Genomic DNA, 12,341 nt, shown 5'->3' with positions numbered 1-12,341 from the left:
CCAAGCCTACTATAGCAACTTGTATAATCTAAAAGAGGATTCCCAAATAATATAACCTAACAGTACCTCTATCGCAAATTTCTTGCAAAAAGCTAACCTCTCGACTATTTCAAAACTTCAAGCTAACTAACTAAATTAACAATTATCAGTCTCGGAGATGGCAGAAACAGTGACATCCTTAAAAAAAAAAAATCACAAGGCCCCGGGCCCAGACGGTTTTTCCGCTGAATACTACAAGACTTTCTTAATAACATTGTCCACTCACATGGTTAATACTTTTAATACAACCATGCAGAGAGGTTGTTTCCCCGCAAAAATGTTACAAGCCACAATAGTAGTGCTTCCTAAGCCAGGAAAGGAAACTAATACTCCTGCGAATTTCAGACCGACATAATTGCTTAACACAGACTTAAAAATTTATGCAAAAACCCTGGCGGGTAGACTGTTAGAAATTCTCCCTGATATAATCCACTCGGATCAAATAGGCTTTGTGAAGGGTAGGCAGGCCTCGGATGGCACGAGAAGGATTTTGAACCTCCTTCACTTGGTGGAATCCTCTAAGTTGCCAACAATAATGTTGGCTCTAGACTCGGAAAAAGCTTTTGACAGGGTCCATTGGGGGTATGCCTGAGACCCTGAAGAAATTTGGATTTGGAGAGGAAGTGATTCGTGCCATCCGAGCCCTGTATTCATCTCCTACAGCAAAGGTGCTGGTAGATGGAACTTTGTCTGATGCCCTGGTGATAACCAATGGTACTAGACAGGGATGCCCACTTTCCCCTCTACTATTTGTCCTCATCGTAGAATCATTGGCAGAAATTATATGCATATTAGACATAGGGGGTATCCCGTGAAATTCAAGACAACATAAAATCAGATTGTTTGCCGATGACATAATTATGACATTGTCACTTCCCTTGGAATTCTTGAGAGTGGCCCAACAGATTTTAGCGCAATATAATAAAATCTCCTATTACAAACTTAACATAGATAAAACACAAATGTTGGGAATAAATATATCTAAAAGCCTAAAAATGGCCATTCAAACAGAATTTCCTTTTATTTGGCAAAATAAAGGCCTCCCATACTTGGGAGTAACATTGACTTCCCCATCAACTGATTTAGAAAAAGAAAATTACCCAACACTGTTAAAATCTATCCAGGAAGATCTTGACTATCTATCCAAGCTGAATTTATCTTGGTTCGGCAGAATTATGTCATATAAAATGAAAATTCTACCCAAAGTATTATACGTATTTAGAGTCCTGCCAATACCAATATCTAGATATACCCTAGCTAAATTTCAAAAACAGATGTCTAAATTTATTTGGGGAGGGAAGACTCCTTGTCTAACTATATCAGTTTTAGCTATGCAGCGCAAACTTGGAGGGGCTGATATCCCTAATATAGAGGCGTATTTCAAAGCCATTATACTTAATCAATCAATAGTATGGGTACATAAAGGAAATAGAATGGGGTGGGCAGGTATAGAAAAGGGTTCCATACCAGGGGACTCATGCAAAACACTACTGTACGCGACATCTCTATCGGCACCCGTAGAAACTCCTGTAATGAAAGTGCAAACTCAAGGGTTATCTCCTCCCATGCTAGTCTCAATGGAAATGTGGATAGCGCTCACAAAAATAACATGGCAATTGAGAACACCATGCGGAAACCCTCACTACCTATTGAGACCTTGTGTCTTTTCATTCCAGATTTGGAAATATCTAAATGGAATGAGGGAGGCCTGACTTCAGTGGATGATCTTGTGTCCACTACAGGAGTCAAAGCCTTCGACATATTACAGGCAAAGTTTAAACTTCCACAAAGCAAAAGCTTTAACTACTTCAGGATCAGGTCTTTCTTACAAAAATTTCCAATTCATAAAATAAAATTGCCTCTTAGAATTATTAATAAGATCACAACACAGCCAATTTTGGAGCAGTCTGCTACCAGACACTTTTATGATATAGTCACAGGAAATCAGAAACTGTCGAAAAAATCTCATATGTTAAACTGGGAGAGGAGTTCTCTATAGAGGAATGGGAAAAATCATTTCAATCAGCAGTCCAGTCCACTTGAGGCATGACTATTCTGGAATCACAATTAAAAATACAAATGAGATGGTACTATTCTACCCAACTAATCGCTAACAGAATGAGAAGTGGAAATGGTAAATGCTGGAGAGAGTGTGGTCAGAAGGAGTCTTTACTGCACATATTTTGGTTCTGTTCAAAGATAAAGTTTTTGGAACGAAATATATGCTTTGCCTAACCATATGTTACATATACTCGAGTATAAGCCTAGTTTTTCAGCACTTTTTTTGTGCTGAAAAAGCCCCTCCCCCCCCCCCCCGGCTTATACTTGAGTCAGGCAAGGCTTAAAAAAAAAAATAATAAAAAACTCCATACTTACCTCCCAGACGGCGTCTGTGTCTCCGGCAGCAGTGCGGCAGGCTGCTTGAATTCTCTCCGCTGTCATCCCCTGCCGTCCTCTTTGCTCGGCTCTGTAATTCTCAGCAGTGAGCGCTGTGTAAGTAAGAGCTGTGATTGGATCAAGCGTCAGCCAATCACAGCCGATGCTTGATCATTCACAACCAATCAAGCTGCTTTAGAATTCTCCTCTCCCGGCTGTCATCTCCCTGCTCGGCTTTCAAATCCCCTGCCGTCAGTGCTGTGTAAGTAAGCACTGTGATTGGATCGAGCGCCAGCGCTGATTGGCTGGCGCTCAATCCAATCACAGCACTTACTTACACAGCACTGACAGAGCCAAGCAGAGAGGATGGCAGGGGATGACAGAGGGGAGAATTAAAGCAGCTTGTCACACAGACACGGACGCCGGCTGGGAGGTAAGTATGGAGGTTTTTTATCTAGTATATAGTCGAGTATAGATTGGCTTATACTCAAGTCAATAAGTTTTCCCAATTTTTTGTGGTGAAATTTATTGTCTCGGCTTATACTTGGGTCGGCTAATACTCGAGTATTTACGGAATATATATATATTCCTAAAGATCCCCAAATGGCTATGCTTTTGATAGGCCTAGACCAGTGATGGCGAACCTTTTAGAGACCGAGTGCCCAAATTGCAACTCAAAACCCACTTATTTATTGTAAAGTGCCAACATGTCAGGGGGTGGGGCTTATCACAACGTATGATTTTTACTTCCGTCGTTCTTAAAAGGACAAGGCTGTTTCAAAATAGACTGGGTGCAGATTTTGACTTCTTTTGGATGCGGAAATGCTGTGGAATTTGCCTTGGAAATTTTCGCTGAGGACATTCTGTAGCATTTCCACCTCGTGCAAACATATCCCAGCAGTGATATTGACCCCCGCCCAGAGCAGCCCTAGCAGTAAGGATGATCCCCCCCCCCCCCCCCCCCAGAGCAGCCCCAGCGCCAATAGTGACTCCCCCAGAGTGGCTTTTGTGGTTATAGTGACCCCGCACAGCGGCCCCATCGGTAATAGTGTCACCGCACTGCGGCCCCAGTCGTAATAGTGACATCCCACAGAGGCCCCCCAGTAGTAATAGTGACACCCCACATTGGTCTCGGTTGTAATAGTGACATCCCACAGTGGCCCCAGTGGTAATAGTGACACCCCACAGTCTTCCCCAGTAGTAATAGTGACACTTTACAGCGTCCCCGGTAGTAATAGTGACATCCCACAGTAGCCAGTAGTAATAGTGACATCCCACAGTGACCCCCAGTAGTAATAGCGACATCCCACAGTGGCCCCTGTAGTAATAGAGCCCCCCCTCCTTCTGAGACCCAAATTCCCCCCCCCCCCCCTGCTTGGTGCTGTTGCTGCCACTGATCCCAGGAGCATACTGTGATGTTCTGCCAGACACCTCCTCCTCTCCCCTGCTCTTGCGGAACCAAGTAGGAGACGTCAGAGGAAGGGGAGGAGGATCCCGGTTGCACACTGACATCACAGTGTGCGCCGGGATCAGCGCCTCTAGCAGCGCTGCTGAGTGAATACTAGCAGGGGAGCTGTGGCACCCCTGCAGGTATTTCCTAATGTGGTGAGCGGCCGACGGCGGCGAGTGCCAGCTGGGAAGGCTCTGAGTGCCACCTCTGGCACACGTGCCATAGGTTCGCCACCACTGGCCTAGACAGATGTCCACCATCGCACAGATACTTGATAGGTCACTCTCTAATGATAGCAAAAACAATTATAGCCAAGCACTGGAAAACGTCCACACCCGCTGCAATAGAAGAGTTCAAGAACAGACTAGCCGAACACTGTACGTTTGAAAGATGGTTAGCTTTTCGTACGAATTCATTAAAAAAGTATTTAGAGTCATGGGATGCATGGTTAAAATTTACAGATCATTGATAGTACTACACTTATTTGAGGAACAAGGAAGCCTAGTGCTTTTAGTTCTTAAAGTTTTGATAGTTTTAACTATCATTTTCATGTTTATTTTGTTGGAGAAAACGAAGATCAGGTGGATTACCTGGAACACAACGAAGCACATCACAGCATAATAAAATGTTTAAGTAAGGAATAGCGGTATATAAATCATATGCTGCATGTACATGTTAATTCTACACAAACATTGTATCTGTATGTTTATATCATTGTACGTTTTATATCTGAATATACGCTATTATATTATATACCATCTAAACTTGCTTCCAATTAAAAAAAAAAAACTAATGTTGGAAAAAAAAATTAAAAATTTGTACAGTATGTTTGCATATATTTGAAATATTGCAGTTGAGAATGTGAAAAGAAAATGTTCCCAATTTTGGCACTTTTAATAAATATACACAAATTCTATCAGTCTATTTTTACCACCTAAATGAAGGAAATTATGTGGTGAAAAAACAATGTCAGAATCACTTGGATATGTAAAACCCTTACGGAGTTATTCTATGTTAAAGTGGCACATTTCAGATTTCCAAAATTTGGCCTGGTCACTAAGGGGCTAAATTGATCTTTCTGGTTTGGTTTTTGCAAACCTCTAATAGCTTGGAAGTCTGCAAAAATAAATGTAATTAGCAATGGGGGTTGAATTATTATGACTGCAACTGTATACTATAAATGTTCACATACCGAAGATGAGCAACCAACTCCTTCTCCTCCATCAAAAAATCCAAAAGTACTTTGCTGGCATAGCCATAAGCCTTCTCAATCTGTTCAACATAGGCACGTTCCTTAAGTGTGTATATGATTTCCTTGGCATCAGGACAAGTGACATCACGACCACACTCTCGGACTACATTAAGGTATTTACCTGGTAAAGAAATGATCAATACGTTTAATAGAGAAACTACTGTCACTTATCTTTTGCAGATCTGGTGGCATTCAAATCAAATGTAAAGCCAAAAATCTGGTCAGTTTAAAATGTATCCTCCTGTTACCTGTACTAAGGATCTTGTCTGCAACCTTCTGAAGGAACGATGGAATCTGCTGTTGCACAATAGTGTATCTTTGATCCCAGTACTTGTCATTATAATCCTCTTGGATTTTTTCTTTTTGCAACTTGTGTTCTTCCACCATGAATTCACTGTATAAGCAAAAACAAAAATAATGGTGAGAAGGAAAGTTTTGGGAAAAAAAAAAAAAAAAGAACAGGTTCTCTTTTTCAGCTGATCGTCAAAACAATTTTTTTTTTTTTTTTAACATAATAGTTTGTAAAGGCTGAAAATATATTGCTGTACTCAAGAAAGGTATCAAGGTCGCTTTTGAAGTCTTTCTGTAAATTCATTCTGAAAACTTCCTCAGGTCTTCCATAGTCTCACTGCTCTTACAACCAAGTACCCCCTTCTATGTTGGCATAGAAACTTTTTTTTCCTCTAACTAATAAGGGGGTATGAAGAGATGAGGGAAGAGAGCTTGGCATTGACCCTTCATATATTTATATATATGTGTTAGGTCTCCCCTTAACAGTCTATTCTGTGAACCCCTCATTTTGATCATCTCTCTGAGTGCAGTAGTCCTACCATTTCATTTATTACTTTAATTACCCTTCTTTGTATCCATTCAAGCTTCAGTAAATCTTTCTTCTGCATTGGTGCCCAAAAGCATACACAATATTCCAGGTGCAGTCTGACCTTTGAATTGTAAAATGGAAAAACAATGTTCTCGTCATGTGCACCCCATTATTCCATTTGCCATAGCAGTAGCTGCCTGATACTGGTTGCTCCAGTTTACTATCAGTTTTACCCAATGGTTTCCCATTTAGTATGTAATTGTGACATGCAGTTCCCCTTCCTATGTCCAGAACCTTATATTTATCAGTTAAACCAAATCTACCACTATTCTAGCTAAGCTTCCAACTTATGTAGATCCCTTTTTAAAAGTATAATGTCCTCTAATGCTAACTACTTCACACAATTTAGTATCGTCTGTAAAAAATGATATTATACTGTGCAATCCCTCTGCTAGGTCGTTGTTATATTACAAAGAATAAGGCACAATAATGACCCAAGTGGTACCCAATAGTAAAGGTGACCCACTAAGCATATATGTTAGAAAACAGAGAAAGCTTATTCTCAGTGAACCAGTTACCCACTTTTTCCAGACTAAGCATTCTCATTTTATGTACCAACCTATTATGCAGCACAGTATCAAAAGCTTCAGTAAAATCAAGATACATTATATTTATTCACTCTCTCAGGTAACATAGTATGTAAGAACGAAAAACATGTATATTTCCATCCAATTCAGTCTATTTGCCACCAATGTTGATCCAAAGGAAGGCCAAAAAAACCCGACGAGGTAGAAGTTAATTTTCACCAGTTAGGCCTCTTTCACATGGGCGACAGTGATATCGCCGCAAGAAAATCATAGCTGTATTCTGTGCAATATCGCTGCGTTTTCTTGTGACGATATTTAGAGCTCTTTTGCCGGGATTTTCGGGGGGCGGGGGGGGGGGGGGGCTTGAAATATAAGCCCTACCCTGGAAATAAGGGCTAGCTACACTTGTTTGTAGTTCTTAAGCACCTCTTCCTGGTAAGGGGGTTCAAAAATCCTGCTTCCAGGTAGGGCTGGCTTTGATCAGCACTCGAGTGCCGTGGCTCAGCCAATCACTGCAGCGCTTGATGAACCAATCTCAGCCAGTCACAGCTCTATACGTATTAATACTATATTAACAACTTCATAGCGGGATTGTGGAGTAAAATATCAATATTTGCACATGATAAGGAACTATAAAAATTAATGTTGTCCCCATCTTCAAAAAAGGGAAGATGTTCGATCCAGGAAACTACAAGTCTGTGAGCCTGACTTCTATACCAGGGAAGCTCTTTGAACAAATTATTAAACAGCATGAATGCAAGTACTTGGATAAAAATGGAGTAATTAAACAGAACCAGCATGGGTTTGTAACAAACAAATCATTGCAGACAAATCTAATTTCCTTCTATGACAGAATTACCGACTAGGTTGATCAGGAAAAAGGCGGTTGATGTACTATATTTGGACTTTAGTAAAGCATTTGACAAAGTATCTCATACCATATTTATTGAAAAAATGACCAAATATGGGATTCACAAGGCAACTGTAAGGTGGATTCACAACTGGCTGAGTGATCTTATGCAAAGAGTGGTCATAAATGGCTGCACATCCAAGTGGTAGAATGTATCAAGTGGGGTACCACGAGGCTCTGTCCTAGACCCAGTGTTGTCCAACATTTTCATAAATGATCTGGAGGAGGGAATTAATGGGAAACAGATAAACTTTGCCAACAACACAAAGCTAGGACGTTAGCTAACACTAGGGAAGAGAGGGAGAGTATTCAAAAAGATCTTGCAAAGCTTGAACAGTGGGCGGCAACTAACAGAATGGTATTTAACAGAGGGAAATGCAAAGTCCTACATCTGGGTAAGAAAAAGGAAAAAAGCACATACAAAATGGGAGGAATTAGGCCAAACAGCAGCACATGTGAAAAAGACTTGGGTATACTAATAGATCATAGACTGAACATGAGTCAACAATGTGATGCAGCTGCCAAAAAGGCAAACACAATTCTGGGATGTGGGGGGGCGTGGCTAGCAAGCAAGATGGCCAGACGCAACTGAGCTAAGTTCCCACAAAGACGCTCCAAATCCTGGCAAAATCCTGCAACAAGATACACCACAGGACCGTAAAAAAGCTCCTGAAGGCACTAAAGACCTCCCTGCTAGCTCCAGTGGCCAGCAGTGCCAGAACGCACAAAGCCCCGCTACCAAAGACAGCCCGATCCGAAGGCCAGCGGAGATAGACCTGAGCCGCGGCGGAGATTCCGCTGGGACCAAGCAGTCCTGTGCAACTCACCTCCTTGGCGCCCGACCGGAAGAAGATCGGCGAGGCGAGCAGGAGAAGCAGCACCCGACGGCAGCGGCGGAGAGGAGAGCTGAGGCACACCTGAGGCCCCGGAGCCAGAGTGCCAGTGGCAGCGAGAAGGAGAAAGGTACACGGGGGAGGGGGCAGCTGGCAGGACTGAGATCACCCTGCTGCAAGTCAGATATGTGCCGACAGACAGAAAGTGTTGAAAGCCGGAATTCCTCCTGGCAGACACCCCCCGCAGCTAACACCTTCTAAGTAAAGACGGCCGCCATTAACAGAGACGGAGCCACAACAAGAGGCGCCGCCATTACACAGGGGCAGAGAGAGAGCGCAGGAAAGGAGGCATACAGTAAAACAAGAATCCCTGCTTAACCACCCCACAAGTCATCTGACCATAGAGGGATATTAAAAACAGGCAATATATGGCACAGAAGCCACCCCTACTCATATCTCTCTCTCCATCCATCCATCTCTCTCCATCCATCCATCCATCTCTCTCCATCCATCCATCTCGATCCATCTCTATATCTATATCTATCTATCTATCATAAATGCTAATATAAAGGAAATACCCTCAGAAAGAAGCAACATCAAAGCAGGGACACAGAGGAGCTGCTTTAAAGTGAAATACTACCCCACAAAGCAAGCTACAAGGCACAATACAGTATAACTCAGTGTACAGACAGGCTGACCACAGAGAGCAACAGCTCTAAAAGAAATATAATATCTGGAGATATAAGATAAGCAACTCTACCGCATATACTACAATATACAAACGGACTGTATAAGTTCTCTCTCTCTATAAAAGAACCTTATGAAGATACGAACTCTGCTCAGATATCCATAATATCAAAGTTCAGAAGGTATAACCTTACAAATACAGATACAAGATACTAACTATCGATAGTCATGAGCACACGTGCAAAAAACAATCCCGCAATTGATAAACTAAAAGACTTTGCAAGGACCGATAGCTCTGAAATACCACATAAAATGGCTAAATCTACACCTGCTAAAGCCAAAAATACTGATACAGAACCAGAGCAAGAGCAAGAATCTGAACCAACACTGCGCCAGCTACTAGAGGCTATTAATGCCTGTAAAACATCCCTGACAGGGAAAATTGAAGAGATTAAAATAGACGTTAATTTGATCCGCCAAGATCTACAAAATGTGAGAGAACGTCTTAATGAGGTGGAAGAGAGGGTTTCTACCGTGGAGGATAGGATACAGCAGCTTACAGCTAAAGTGCAAACAGCAACCCAAAAAGCCGATTTATGCCACTCCAAAATGGACGATTTGGAAAATCATCTACGACGAAACAATATCCGTATTATCGGCCTCCCTGAGAGAGCGGAAGGCTCATCTCCTGAAACTTTCCTACAATGGTTAAAATCAACACTAGGAGAAGACGTATTTACACCTATGTTCGCAGTTGAAAGAGCCCATAGAGTACCAACAAAACCACCTGCACCAGGTGCACCCCCCAAGACCACTATTGGCACGTCTCCATAATTGCCGGGACAGAGATATTGCTCTGAGACAAGCGAGACTAAAAAGTCCCATTACACACAATAATGCAGTGGTGTCAATATTCCCTGATTTTTCGGCTGAATTGCAGAAACAACGAGCCACATTCATAGAATTAAAAAAGAAATCTAAACAACAAGAAATTCCATATTCCATGGCATATCCGGCAAGGCTGCGAATCGTTTCAGAGGGGAAAGCAGTGTTTTTGCATACACCTGAGAAAGCAGGGGAATGGCTACGTATGCATCCAGCTCAAAAACAAACGAAAGATTAAAGGAGTGAGACTATCAATATTACACACACGTGAAGAAGAGAGGAAAACAGGAAGCCCCCAATAGAGACAATATTTGGTTATCCCTGCAGAAGAAGAAATCTAAGTTGCTAGATACTGATTTATGATGGGAGGTAAAGGGGAGAAATGTTATATTTGATACTCATGCGGTCTAAGGGTGGGAGGGGGAACAACGGTCGACTTCAGATAGAGCACATGAATAATAATTGACAAGCTGAAAACGTACGCCCAAATTGAGGTCCGTTGGATCTCGGCCGAGGTCCCCCCTTCATTTATTGAATACTAGAGTGTCTATAACAAATGTTTAGTATTATAGAGCAGGAGTGAGGAAGGAGGAATAGAAAAATCGTTTGATAATTCGCGGATATTCTGGTAAAATCCATTATTAGCTGCATAAGCTGTTTTTGTTGATTTAAGTTATGTTAACTATAGATGTGTTTTTGTATTTATATTCCTCGAGCTTGATACTCGTTCGAGTATTAGCGTGTTCGAGATGCTCGTTACTAGAGGTGAGCACCACGCGATGTTCGAGTTACTTTCACTTTCATCTCTGAGACGTTAGCACACTTTTCTGGCCAATAGAAAGACAGGGAAGGCATTACAACTTCCCCCTGCGACGTTCAAGCCCTATACCACCCCCCTGCAGTGAGTGGCTGGCGAGATCAGGTGTCACCCGAGTATATAAATCGGCCCCTCCCGCGGCTCGCCACAGATGCATTCTGACAGAGATCAAGGAAAGTGCTGCTGATGCCGGAGCTGCTATAGGGAGAGCGTTAGGAGCGATTTTAGGCTTCAAGAACCCCAATGGTCCTTCTTAGGGCCACATCTGACCGTGTGCAGTACTGTTGAGGCTGCTTTTAGCAGTGTTGCACAATTTTTTTTTTTTGTATATCGGGCGTGCAGAGCATTGCGTCCTCAGTCTGCAGTCATTGTACAGAGTATAGGGCCAGTACTGGTGAGGCAGGGAAAGAGATATCCATGCTATGTAGGCAGTGGGCTTTTTCAAAAAAATTGGGGAAAAATACTATTTTTGGGCTGCCTGTGACCGTCTTCAGTTTACTGCGTGTCTGCTGGGGGTAGTAGTCCTAATTAATTCGCAGCTAAGCGTTACAGCAGGCTTGCGCAAAATTGTTTCCTGGGTCTGCTGTCTCTGTTACATCACCGCCGTCATCCCGCCAGAGGGAAACAGTATACATAATATTATACGCTGCCTACAGTATCTGTCTGCTGTATCAGCTCAGCATTTTAAAAAAATAGAAGCAAAATACTTAAGGCCTACTACTGGATTTGGCCACTTGACTGCTTCTGCGCTGTGAATTCCACTAGCTCAGTCATACGCACCTACGTCTCACTACAGGCGTGCGCAAAATTGTTTCCTGGCTCTGCTGTGCGTTCCGTAAGGGAAGTCAGCCTCCAACCACAGGCCAATAAGCGGCACATTTAATTACAGCGTTCTGTTTCTGCACTACTGGTAATACAGCATGCTGAGGGGTAGGGGTAGGCCTAGAGGACGTGGACGCGGGCGAGGATGCAGAGGCCCAAGTCAGGGTGTGGGCACAGGCCGAGCTCCTGATCCAGCCGGCTGCTGCGGGATTAGGAGAGAGGCACGTTTCTGGCGTCCCCACATTCATCTCACAATTAATGGGTCCACGCGGTAGACCTTTATTAGAAAATGAGCAGTGTGAGCAGGTCCTGTCGTGGATAGCAGAAAGTGCATCCAGCAATCTATCGACAGCCCAGAATTCTGCGCCGTCCACTGCTGCAACTCTGAATCCTCTGGCTGCTGCTCCTCCTTCCTCCATTACAATGACACATTCTGAGGAGCAGGCAGACTCCCAGGAACTGTTCCCGGGCCCCTGCCCAGAATGGCCAGCAATGGTTCCTCTCCCACCGGAGCAGTTTGTCGTGACCAATGTCCAACCTTTGGAAAGTTCCCGGGGTCCGGGGGATGAGGCTGGGGACTTGCGGCAACTGTCTCAAGAGCTTTCAGTGGGTGAGGAGGACGATGACGATGAGACACAGTTGTCTATCACTCAGGTAGTAGTAATTGGAGTAAGTCCGAGGGAGGAGCGCACAGAGGATTCGGAGGAAGAGCAGCAGGACAATGAGGTGACTGACCCCACCTGGTTTGCTACGCCTACTGAGGACAGGTCTTCAGAGGGGGAGGCAAGTGCAGCAGCAGGGCAGGTTGGAAGAGGCAGTGCGGTGGCCAGGGGTAGAGGCAGGGCCAGACCGAATAATCCACC

General features: G+C 43.4%; 1 protein-coding gene across 2 annotated transcripts in view; it reads right to left on the bottom strand.

The window, feature by feature from the left end:
• Positions 1-12,341, bottom strand: part of TUBGCP2 (tubulin gamma complex component 2) — a 238,931-nt gene that overhangs the window by 133,577 nt on the left and 93,013 nt on the right. For both annotated transcript variants that reach the window (XR_010792583.1, XM_066600339.1), the window contains exons 6-7: positions 5,366-5,511; positions 5,058-5,238 (exon numbers count right to left, since the gene is read on the bottom strand). Coding sequence is in view for 1 of the 2 variants with exons in the window: in XM_066600339.1 (XP_066456436.1) it covers positions 5,058-5,238; positions 5,366-5,511 (327 nt within the window). In the remaining variant the exon portion in view is untranslated. The remainder of the gene's footprint in view (positions 1-5,057; positions 5,239-5,365; positions 5,512-12,341) is intronic.

Source organism: Eleutherodactylus coqui, chromosome 4 (assembly GCF_035609145.1).
Source record: "Eleutherodactylus coqui strain aEleCoq1 chromosome 4, aEleCoq1.hap1, whole genome shotgun sequence".
Classification (NCBI taxonomy): Eukaryota; Metazoa; Chordata; class Amphibia; order Anura; family Eleutherodactylidae; genus Eleutherodactylus; species Eleutherodactylus coqui.
The sequence above is the reverse complement of the archived record's forward strand: the minus strand, read 5'-3'. Positions and strand labels throughout refer to the sequence as shown.